Source organism: Ailuropoda melanoleuca, chromosome 4 (genome assembly GCF_002007445.2).
Source record: "Ailuropoda melanoleuca isolate Jingjing chromosome 4, ASM200744v2, whole genome shotgun sequence".
NCBI classification, from domain to species: Eukaryota; Metazoa; Chordata; class Mammalia; order Carnivora; family Ursidae; genus Ailuropoda; species Ailuropoda melanoleuca.
The window spans coordinates 13,426,568-13,438,454 of record NC_048221.1 but is presented as its reverse complement, the minus strand read 5'-3'; the positions used below and the strand labels follow the sequence as shown (position 1 = coordinate 13,438,454).

Here is an 11,887-nt window from a genome sequence, read left to right as displayed (position 1 = left end):
CCCCCCGCCACTCACCGAGTTTCCACTGGGGCTGGCCCATGGGCCTCGCACTCCAGGGCCCCTAGAAGAGACAGCGGGTGGACCCTGGGGTGAGGCCAGGTGGTACACAGCCCCCCACAACACACTCCGTGACTGCCCCACCCTGCCCCATGTGCCCCCAAGTAGGCCAGCAGAGCAGCAGACCGTGGCTGAGAGCTGGTAACCAGGGATGGATTCTAGTCAGCCTTCAAATCCCAGCCTATCACTCACTGGCCTGTGGGCCTCAGTTTCCCCACCCAAAACAGTAAACAACCAGAGCTGTTGTGCAGACGGAGTCTGGCCCAGCAGAGCTGGCCCGTGAAGCTGGGTGGTGGCCTGCACGGGCACACCCCAGGGGTCTCTCCTGGCCTTACATGTTCATGGTGGGCAGGCCTGGGCCGGCGAGGGAGTTGGGTGGGGGCCGCATGCCACCTCCATAACTCTGGGAAGGCAAAAGGGCTGTGAGTGCAGCTCAAGGTGTCGGGGGAAGCCCCTGATGCGCACCCCCTCTCCTGGCCCAGCCCTCACCTGGGGTCCAACACTGGCCATGCCCCGTGGAGGTGTCACTCTCTGCATCGGGCCCATGCTCGGATGCCCTGAAGTGGGGGCAGAAGGAAGGGGGCTCAGGCCAGTAACACTCCCCAGGGTGGACATGTGCTGGAGGAGGGTGGTTCTGCACCAGGAGGCAGCAGGGACGAGGTACTTGGAGCTGGGGTCCTAATGGGTGGGGGGGTGGCAGCAGCTGGAGCTTCCCTACTCACCCTGAGCACGCGGGGAGGGTTCCATGGTGCCAGGGAGGAGGGGCTGGGAGCCGGGGAGGCCCACAGGAGGCTGCAGAGTGGGGGGGTGGCAGCACTGAGCGTGGGTACCCCCACCCTGGCCCAACTCCTGCCCCCCCCTCCCCTCATCCCTCTCTCACCTGACTCGGCATCCGCAGGGTGGGCCGGGGGCCCCCTGGGAACCGCGGTGACATGAAGGGCTGGAAGAGGTGGGCCGGGGATCAGCACCTCCCGCCACCCGCTCACCCCCCAAAGCTACCCCGTTCCTGCAGCGCCCCAGGCCCCAGCCTGGACATCCCCCTCCTCCGGGACCAGCCAGCAAAGCGCAGCCTGCCAGTGCCCGGTGCATGAGTGCGTGGGGCTGGGGGCTCCAGTGGCTGGGACGTGCGTGTGCAAAGGGGCGGGGCGTCACAGGTCCTTACCTGAACGTGAGGCCCCATCATGGGGGCGTTGGGGTTGTGGGGGGGCTGCTGGGAGCCGGGGGGGCCCTAGGAGGACAGAACCAGGTGGGTTGGGAGGAGCGAGGTCCATCAAAGCTTCACTGCTCTCTGTGGCCCTGCTGAGCTTGGCCAGGGAGGGTGAGGGGACGCCATGGAGGCGGGACGGTGGGCCAGCCCTGCACTCCTCCGAGTGGAAGACGGGGTTTGGGTGAGGGGCCCTACGGGAACAGTCACGGGCAAGACCCACGGCTCAGAGAGCCATGCTCTGAGGCCCTGAGCAACCAGGCCCGCGCAGTCCAACCTCACAGAGACCCTGCCCTCTCCCGCACTGGCGCCCGGTCTGATTGGCCCGTCCCCTGCAGCCTGTCCCCTGCCGGCGCCACCAAAGCCTGCATGCAAATACCCACCTCAGTGACAACCCTCCTACCCAACTGCGGCTGGGGCCTCTCCCCGTAGGATCTCCCCACCCCCATCATGGCCCGTGCTGGTCACCCTCTGAGACACATGCCCACTTGAGTTGGAGAACAGGGGTCATCGGCCCTGGCTGTACCTGGAAGAAGCCGGGTGCCATGGGGCCTGCTGCCATCGCGTCGTTGGGGGCCATGCTCCCCATCACAGGACTGGGGGCTGCTACAGCACTCTGCAGGGGTGAGGAAGACCAGGAGAGCCAGGTCATGTCACTTCCTGCTTGAGTGTCCCCTCCTATCCGCAAACAGCCCACTCTGCAGAACAAGGAACCTGGGCCATCGCCTACCCATGTGAGGATGTGAGGAGGCCTGGAAGGTTCTCTACTTGAAGGAGGAGCAGCTGCCCCTGTCCCCACCCCAGTTTTAGCAACCCTGACTCAGCGCCCTCCTCAAATGTGCGGTGTAGCCGAGGACCCAGGCTTTGCCTCTTTGCTGTACCCAAGGCACTGGAGGTGATCGGGGCCCTGCGAGGCACACCCCACAGCCCAGGGAGGAGGCCAGGGACCTGGGGATCCCGGCTCCTAAGAAGTCAGTCCCAAGCCTGAGGATTCTGGGGGGGTCTAAAAATGTCAATGACCCAGGACCCCGTGGGTACGTGCCTCCTGCATCTGGCACAGACTTGCTCTTTCCATCGAAATCTCACCTCAGACTAATGGGGGCGCCGTCCCTGACTCTAGCCCCGGCCCAACAGGCCCCATATCCTCCTGGCTGGTAAGGCGGATTAGCTGGACTCCCAGCTCTACCCAAGACACCCCAAATAAACACAAAAATCAACTGGCAGCTTCGAGATGAACCTCAGTCCCAGAGGGCTCCTCCCTGGAGCTGCTGAGCAGACCACCCCCCTCCTCCTCCAGCAGGGAGGGGAAGGAAGAGCAGGACTACTGGGGTGGGGGCTCCAGGCTCCAGACCTCTCTTCAGTTGGAGGAGGGAAGAAGACCGGGTGCTAGACAGGGGAGTTCCCACGTCAGCCAAGGGTGGAGATGCTGGTGGCAGGCCAGAGCTGGCAGGGGGACAGGCTGACAGGCCACTTCCTCTGGTAGGTTCCAAGTCCCAGGCTTGTCTGCCTTTGGGAACAGAGCAGGGAGGAGGGGGGGAAATGGAGGCCTAGTCTACAGGGTAGAGGGAACACATCAAAGGATAGAGGAGGAGAACTCTGCAAGGACTGAGTAAAGACAGTACTTCTCTGGGGACCCCTCGACTCTTGTCTGTCTGGATCATCTGCCCCCACTCTACACCCAGCAGGATCCAAGAGGAAGGGTATGGTCTGTGTGGGTCACGGCTACCCCTGGGGCTGGCACAAGCCATCACACAGAGACGCTCAGGAATTTGCAAAACTGCAGCCACTTCGGCTCAGAGGAGTTAAGTATTTTGCCCACAGTCACACAGCATTTACTGTCCCCACGGAAGTGGGGAGAGGGCCCTTCGGCTGGGTCAGAGCTGGACCCCTGGAGACATAACCCTTCCCCTGGGTATTGCAAGCTGCCCCCCTCCCTTCCTGCCCCTTCCCAAAGATGAACCTCTGAAGGACTCCTGACCAGGCCCCAAGCTGGGGGGTGGGGGGGGCGGACACCTTCCCTGGCCTACGGTGACTGAAAACACTCCCAGGGCCTAGCACCAACCTTTTAAAAGCCCGAGACCCTAGGAATGGGGGGATAAAACTCTCACCCCCCTCCAAACTGCCAGGTCCCCCCAACACACACCCAGCCTGACAGCTGGAGCTGCTATTGTATTCTCGAAGGCGCCTGCCTCAGTGGCTGGAGGAGGTACTTCTGAGCCCTCGGTCTGTCCACTCCCCCCAACCTACCCCACAGGGAGGGTGGGAGAACAGTTCCCCCCTTTCAAGCCACGGCAGGCGCCACAGCATTTCCTGGTGGGGCGAGGGAGAAGAGCTACTCTCTGGGCTGCCGATGAGGTGTGGGGGCAAGGAGGAGAAGGGGCACCCCTCACCCAATGCGGCTCCCCACTCTAAGCCCAGAAGGGTTAATACAGGGCTGGCCCACCCTCCCTGGCGGGAGGCCCGAGCTAGACCCCCCACGTCAATCATCCACTCGGAGACGCCCTGCCCCATCCCGCGTTGCTATGACAATGGGTTGGGCGCGCTAGCGTTTCCTGGAGACGCCGAGGTCGGCCGCAGAGCCGGGAGGGGGTGAACCGAGCCCCTATTCGGAGGGGGCCCCGAACGCGCAGGGGAGGCAAGCACGGCGCTCCCCCCACGTTAGAGCAGCGGCCGGGCAGGATGCGCGCCTGCAGCCACAGGGAACCCGTCACACCATGGCCAGGGCGCTCCTCCCACCCCACGCCTGCTGTGCCTGCACCATCTCCCCCGACGCACTCCGCTGCCATGGTAACCGGCGCGCTCCCGGGAAGCGCGCTCCCGCCGATGGGGAGAACACTGCGTTCCGCCTCCCTGCCCTCCCCAGAGGGGCCCTGAGAGGCAGCTAGAGGCGGGGGCAGAGGCGAAGCCAGGGGCAGGGGTGGGCAGGGAAGGGGGCGTTGCACAGGCTGGGAGGGGCTAGGGCTCGACTGGAAGTGAGCGCCCACGCGGAGTCACGCACGCACACAGCTCCAGACACCCCTGGAGCCCCAGTTCTGGCAGGAGAGAGTAAGGGGGACGGCACACGAGCAGTGGAACCCGATGGGGACCATCAGTGTGACCCTGGCTCCCATACACATTGTACAGCGGGTGCGAAGCGTCTTCAGGGGCACGATGAACCCCCACCCCTCGCGGGCTGCACCCTGGCTCTACAAAGGCCTGCCCTTGAGGGGTGGGGGAGCGCTTTATGTGGGGGGGGCGGTGCACGACCTTGACCAATTGCAGAGCGAGATGGGGACGGCCACGCCCTGGGAGGCCCGAGGGGGCACAGCAAGGCGGATTGCTCAGGCTGTGAAGACGCCAGCGGTAGGACAGTTGGGTGCACGAGGGGGAGGGGGAGAAGGGGGAACTCGCCTAGAGCTGCGCCGCCCCTGGACGCCAGCTGAGCCGCTGCTTCCCCCTTGAGTGGGCCCAGAGCCCCCAAACCCTTCCTGTCCGGCCGGAGACCTTTCTGAGAAGCCAGGTGGCCAAGCCCCACAGCCAGGACGAAGAGGATGAAGGCAGGGGGCGGCCATCTGCTCCCCATGACAATGAGATGCCACCAGCCCTTTCATGTTATCCCCCCTCCTCTCCAGATAGGCCTCTGACCCCCACTCAACCCGGAGGAAAACTGAGGCCAAAGAGGCGGGGTCAACAGCCCCAATGACCAAGGAAAGTCAGGAACTGTGACCAGTGCTGGGCCTCTACTGCTCAAGGGTGCACCTGCCAGTTAGCCAACCCCACAGCCCCCTGGGCTCGGGAAGGCTGGGGTGGGAGGAGATATGCAGTGGTGGCCCCAACCCCCAACACACATGCACACAGACGCACACGCGCGCACACACACACACACAGCTGGGCAGATGGGGAGGCAGAGCTCCTGGCTCCCCAAGGGATTCAGATGAGGGGGAGAAGAAATAGGGCTGGCCGCAGAAGATGTGGGGGAGCTGTGGGGACCCTCAGGGACTGGGTGCAATGGAAGGAGCCTCCCCCACCCCATGAGTGACTCTAGACTGAGTAGAGGGCATAGGGACTCCCCAGAAGTGGCCAAGATCCCAGATCAAACCCCAACACCAGGCCCACCTGCCCACCCAAGCCAGCCTCAGGCCACAGAGGCCCGCAAGGCCACAGGCCCCAAAACTGGCCCATGCCCAAGAGCCCTGGTCCCGGTCCCTGGGGCAGGGACTCACGTAGTCCTGGAAGGCCTTGGCCTCATTTGAGTGCTCACATGCCTCTCTGCGGTCGGGTGCTGCACAGTACAAGTCCCAGAACACGCTGTGGGTGGCAGGGGGGGACGATGATTTCCCCATGCGTCCCCACCCAGCCCCCCTCCACGGCCCACCCTGGTCAGCCCCACACGCACCACCACCAGGAATGCAGGAAGCCTGGGGGTTCCCCCAGCGTAATGTTCTTCTCCCATCGGATCTGCAGGGGGAAAGCAAGACAGTGAGGGTGCCTGCTGCCCGGCCCTGCCCAACTTCTTCCAACCTGGGGCAGCCCCAGCCCATCCTGGCGCCTGGGGAACAGGGAACTAGCAGCCCTGAGCAAGGGTGCGGGGCCCGGGACAACTGAGTAAGGGGCAGAGAAGTGAGCACAGATCCTCAGATGGCCAGACAGATGCCTCAACCCCAGCCCACGGGCCCTGACCCACCCCAGCCCTCCGTTCCCAGGGCCAGCAGAGGGGCAACCCAACCCCACCACTAGAGCCCCAATGGAAAGGGGGTGGAGAGGACCCCAGGGTATGGGTAGTAAGGAAGGACCCAGCTGTGGGGGGGGGGCTCTGCCGGCGAGACTGGCTTACCTCAGACAGAAAGGTCTGGGCTGACTTCTGGGCACCGACGTGCAGCAAGTACTCGTACACATACAGCGCCAACCTGCAGGCAGGCAGGGTGGGGGCAGGCTCAGGCTCTCTGGAGGCCTGCGGCCGGCCCCACAACCCCCTCCCCAAGGGTCCCTGGGAGAGGCCTCAGTGAACCCTTCGTGACACCATCCTCAGCCTCACTTACTGCCCCCCGATAGTTCACCAACCCCCCCCCCATCTATCCCAGACGTGATGGCTTCAGCAGGTGCTCAGACCTGCCAACTCCTACACACCCAGCAATACCCAACCGGCAGGCCCTTCCTCTACGCAGCACTCCCAGCAGTCCCTGACCCCCCACTTGCAAGCCATCCATTCTGCTCAGTTCCACATCCCCTCGTGGACTAAGTCCTGGTGCTGTCCTGCCAGTGCTGTTGCCTTCGTCCCAGGGAGGACTTCTGGCCAAGAGAAAGGACTCCTGGAGGTCACTCCAGACTCGGCGCTGGGTAGGGCCTCCCAGCAGGTACCCAAGGCCATGTGGCCATGGGCCAACATCTAACTTCCTTCCAGCCTTGTCTGCTAGGCAAAGAAAGGGGCCCTCTAACCTGAGGTCGTCTTCCTCCAGGTGTCCCCAGACCCCCATTCTCTTTCTCAGGACCAGTGCCCATCCACCTGTGGTGGCCATGACCTAGCTATACCAGCCCCGCAGAGGGAGTGCGGAGAAGCAAGGGCAGGTGAGGGGCAGTAGGGCCTCTGGTGCCACTTGGCTGCCATGGCGCTGCCTTGTGGAAACACAGTGCCCAGTACCCCTGGACACACCGGCTTGGCTGCTGCCTGCCCCCAGAACACAGGCCACCTCCCAACCAGCGGTGTCCTTCACAGGCCACACAGGGAGGCCGGCCCCTCTACACCATCTTCTGAGCCTCCGCACCCTCGGCCCCCACCACCCCTCAGCAGTCCTCCCCACCAGCAAGCAGAGAAACAACTGCCTGCCTCCTGCGGTCACCCATTTCCCAACCATCACAGTTACCGGCCCCTCCCCGTGCTCCCAGGGACCTACTGTCCGTCCAGGCCCCGGGGTGGGCTGGGAAGGTAGGTCTAGATCCAAGACCGGGGGCTCCCCAAGGGCGGGCCTAAGCTGGAAGCCCTTTCAGGATGCCTTCCCACTCAGCTGGCCACCCTTCCCTGGCTGAGGGCCCCATCCTAAAATAACCCTGCTTTGACTCATGTTCCTGTTCTCTCCCACCTTCCCAGACAGGCTTCTTGATCCTCAAGTACCCGCCCCCCATCCAATCACACCCCCCCTTCCTCAGCTGCACTCAGACCTCACTGAGGCAGTTCAAGCCAAGGTAGCACGTGCTAGGGAAGGACGAGATGTGGACATCTGAGGGACTGGGGTGGGCAGCTGTGCCAGGGCAAGGTGTGCCCCCAGCTTACACCACACCAAATGAGCTGTGACAGCCACCAAGAGGGACAGGGCACAGAGGGGTATGGCTCGTAGTGGTCACGATGCTCCAAGTGTGGGTTTTCCTCAAGACTGGCTGTGGACTCTGCCCCATCACCGCACACCTCTCAGCCCTCTGACCCCGTGGCCGCCAGATTTAACCGTCCAACTCACTCCCATAATTCTCTTCCTTTCTAGAGGCTTCCTGAGCCTTCAAGTGGTCTGCATCTGCCAGCCCCCAGTCTATCAGTGAAGGAACAAACATGACAAGCCAACAGGCTGAAGCAGAGCCAACCAGCCCAGGCCTGCCCCCCCACCCTGGCAAGGAGAGAGGCTGAGAGAGATCCAGCCAGTCCCTCACCTCTTTTGGGGGTCACTGCAGGAAGCAGGAAAGTCTGGGGGTGAGATGCCCAGAGATAAGGGAGCAAGATGGGATGGGGGGATCCAGGTAGGCAGGTGTAAGGATAGGGGCAGGGAGGCTGCAGTCTTGCCCTTGGGGGCATTCTGACTCAGGAAGCTTCCTGAAGAAATGACTCTTGGCTCCCACCACATCCACCAAGGACTCACACTGCCAGCCAGCAGGTCCTCCTACACCTCCCCTTTGCCCTCGACTGTTCAGGGGTGGCATCTGACCCAGGATGCAGGACCCCACCCCTGCCTGCTCCCCTCCCCACTCCACTAGCCCTGCCCCAGCTCAACCCCGGGCCCTCGCTTCTCTCTCTGGGTAGCCTCCTCTCTCGATTTGATGACATCTTCGTGCAGCTGCCCATGGGGTGCTCCAGCCTGGCCCCACTGAACTTGGGGATCACGTAACATCTAGTGGCCCATCCTCAACATGCTCCCCACCTAGCTTCTTCCTCTCCCACCTCCCCTGTCCCCCACCCCAATCTGACTTGGGCAGTCTGGCCTTGACTCACAAAGGTACACAGGAGTGTGAATACCCACCCGGTCATCCCCCTGACATCACTGCACTTACTGAATTTAGGGAAAAAAGTTAAGGAAAAAGCTCTCTCTTCTGCTTTGGAGCCCTCTTCCTGCCTCCCCTACCACACCTGGTCTAGGCCACTACCATCTCTTACCTGATATCGACAGGGCTCCCCCAGGGCTGCTCTCTCCCCAGCCTCTAGTCTACATGCACACACACCCTATAGCACTCCTCCTTCATTCCCTCCAATGCCCCAACACATGCACACTGGCCCTCTTCCACCCCAGGGCCTTTGCACAGGGTGTTCCCCCACCCAGGGCACATGCACCTAGAGACCGATGTGGTTCAAATGACACCTGTCACAGTCTTCCCGGTCACACCAAACCTCCACCTGCCCCATCCTCCCCCTAGTCTGACACACTGCCTGCAGCTCCTTCTGGAATATAGCTTTGGGAGCGCAGGGCCTTGGGTCTCTTTCGTTCACTACTGAAATTACAACACCACCCAGGGCATCTCGGGACCCTAGCTACCTGAAATTAATGAACAAACCAACACGGGGACTCCCTCCTGCGAGGTCAGGATTAACATAAGCAGTCTGGTAAGCACCAGTAAAAGTTAGCTTAGTATTTCAAGGTTAAGGATTTGGGGTTTTATCCCTAAAGCAAAAAGAAGCCAGAGAATATTTTAAGTTTTGCTGATTTCTCTTATGTGTTCCTATTTAATTTTTACCAGGATAGAGTCTCAGGGAAGGATCATGAGCTGTTTTGTTTTGTTTTGAGTGAAAAATTTTGAAGCCTGGATATCTGACCATATTGTTTTGAGACCTTCAGGGCGCCACCCCATGCAGGGCCTCCAGCTTGAGGTGTCTCTGTCCAGGCCCTGATCTCAGTTACAGGGAAGGGCCTGGGCTCTGGATCCAAATCCTGGCCTCCCCACCCCTAATCAAGGCTGGCAAATGACCTGCAGAACAAAGAGCACACTCATGGGAGGGGCTTCTGCGGTAAGAGGGCAGGTGGATGGAAGGAACGAGTGACCTAGAGGATATGGGGAGCCCAGGCCCCAAGTGCTCACAGGAAGAAAAGCACACGGGGTGGCTCAGATGACAGAATGGAGTGTCAGAGCCTCGGAGACTACAGCGCGGCCCCACCACTGTAATTAGTGAGAATTATGGGAGGTAACGGAGGCTCTGAGCGCTAGCACAGCGTCCTCCTCCCCCTTAAAGCCTCTGAACTTGCTGCTGGGGGCTGAGAGACGCCCTCTACTCAGGGCCTCCTGTCACTTCCAACAGAGGGACGCTCCAGCCCACACATTTCTTCCCCCAACCCCCCCCCACCCTGCTACCCTCAAGGCCAGGCCTTTGGGTGTCTCCTCACCATCTGGCTGGCAGCCTCCATGTTTGCCCCTTACAGCCCTTCTCCCAGCCAGTGGCCTGGGTGATGACCCCCACTCACAAATTCCCCTCTGTTTCCTCCTCCTCCTGTTCCTTCCCACTTCTCAAGCCTTTCCCTCTGTCCACTGGCTCTGCTTAGCCTCCAGGACTCAGTTCAGGGGTTCCTTTCTCACGAACCTCTTGCCCATCTGTCCTCCTAACAAGGATGCCCATAGCCACACCTGGAAGCTCAGCAAGAGAGCAAACACAAGGTGATTCCCTCATCTGAGGGGCTACGGAACAAACTACCCGCGGTCATGCACCCCTTCTCAAAACCAGTCCCAAAACACAAGACACCAACCACGGCTGTCATTTATGGAACTATTTAAACCTACCTGGCAGCACTTCACATGGGCAGAACCTCTGGGGCCACAGGCGGAAAGATATAAAGGGGACAAAAGGGCCTTCAACAATCCCTGTCACCTTCGTCCTCTTATTTAAAAAGCCCCCAAACCAAGGACCAAAAGCAAGTGCTAGTTAGTTCTGGGTGGTAGGTGCCCTCCAGGCTGCCCTGTAGGCTGGGAGTGTTTATTATTGGATCCACCATCCACACACCCAGCAGGTACTCAGTCCATTTCTGGGGCAGGCTGTCCCAGACCTAGTGTTGAGATGAGGACCAAGAAGGGGGCCCAGGACAGGGACCTGAGAAGGAAGACGGGCAGGAGGAGGCAAGACTGCGAGCAAGGAGAAGAACACAGTACCAGAGAGCTGAGGACCTGAGCAGTGTAACTCCCCCCCCCACACACACACCCATTTCACAGAGGAGGAAACCGAGGCCCAGAGACAGGAAGTGGCTCGGCTGGTGGCTGCCTGTGTGGGGTGCTCTACCTGCAGCCTCTCACCCCGTCCTTGTGAGAATCCTACAAGGCCAGTTGTCCCTATTTCAGAAACCGATGCTCAGAGCAACCAGCGGACCTCTCCAGGGTGGCCCCGGCTCCTAGCCCCACTCCCGCCTCCTGCGAGCTCTCCTGCACCGCAGACCCTGAGACCTCAGTACATCGCTTCCTCTCCAGGGCCCGGGCACCCCCACGGATGAAAGAGGGGAGGTGACCATCTGGTCTTTCCCCAACTTTCTTCAGCAGCAGAACCCTATCTCCAAACCAAGGCTTAGACGGGGCCCTCTGTAAGAAATGGATGAGCCCAGGGCAGGTGTGGCCACCAAGGGCACTGGAAAACAGGCACGACGGGGCCTTTAGGCTCCGCACGAGGTGTTTTTGCAGATCCCAGCGTCCTCCCACCGTGAGCCGTCCTCCCACCGTGAGCCGTCCTCCCACCGTGAGCCAGTGTGGCCTCCCCGGGGGCCCCACCCAGCTGCCAGCGCGGGGCTGGGGCTAGCACCCCTCAGGCCCTCGCCTCTCTCGAGCTCTTCCTGACGTGCGGGGGTCCCTAACTGGTCAGTCTCGCCCGCCCCGGAAACTTCGCCGGAGACTGTGGGAAGCCGCGGGGTACGCGACCTCACGCGCACGCGCGACCGCAAACTCGCGCACCCAAGTCTCGACCGTCGGGGAGGTCTCGCGACCCTCGAGTCCCGCTCGGGTCTCTCGCGCCCCCTCAAATCCTGCGCCCTCGTGTCTCGCGCGCCCCCGCAAATGTCGTCGCGACCCCTCGAGCCGCTCGGGTCTCCCCAGCCCTCGAGTTTCACGTGCCCCCTCAAATTTCGCGAGCCTCGGGTCTCCCGCGCCCCCTTCAACTCTCACGACCTCTCCGCTCTCGCGCACCCCCTTGCAAACCTCACGACTCCTTGCGCCCCTCGCGCCCTCGGAGTCTCACGCGCCCCTCAAATCTCGCGAACTCTTAAGCTCCTCACACCCCTTAAATCCAGCGCACTTCCACCCATCCCGCGACCCCTCGAGCCCCTCGGACCTCGTGCGCCCCTCAAATCTCGCGCCCCTCGGGTCTCGCGCGCCCCCGCAAATCTCGCGACCCCTCGAGCGCGCTCGGGCCCCGCACGCCCTGCCCCCGCGCCCACGTGCCCCGCGCAGTGCCCGCCGGCATTGGGGTCCACGGAAGCTGCGGCC

At 62.0% G+C, this 11,887-nt stretch overlaps 1 protein-coding gene across 1 annotated transcript in view; it reads right to left on the bottom strand.

Annotated features, from left to right (window-relative positions):
- Positions 1–11,887, bottom strand: part of SSBP4 (single stranded DNA binding protein 4) — a 16,791-nt gene that overhangs the window by 2,041 nt on the left and 2,863 nt on the right. Inside the window, exons 2-11 of the mRNA XM_034657198.1 lie at positions 6,075–6,147; positions 5,637–5,698; positions 5,464–5,548; positions 1,788–1,877; positions 1,220–1,285; positions 938–997; positions 780–849; positions 547–614; positions 393–460; positions 16–61 (exon numbers count right to left, since the gene is read on the bottom strand). Of these exons, the coding sequence (XP_034513089.1) occupies positions 16–61; positions 393–460; positions 547–614; positions 780–849; positions 938–997; positions 1,220–1,285; positions 1,788–1,877; positions 5,464–5,548; positions 5,637–5,698; positions 6,075–6,147 (688 nt within the window). The remainder of the gene's footprint in view (positions 1–15; positions 62–392; positions 461–546; positions 615–779; positions 850–937; positions 998–1,219; positions 1,286–1,787; positions 1,878–5,463; positions 5,549–5,636; positions 5,699–6,074; positions 6,148–11,887) is intronic.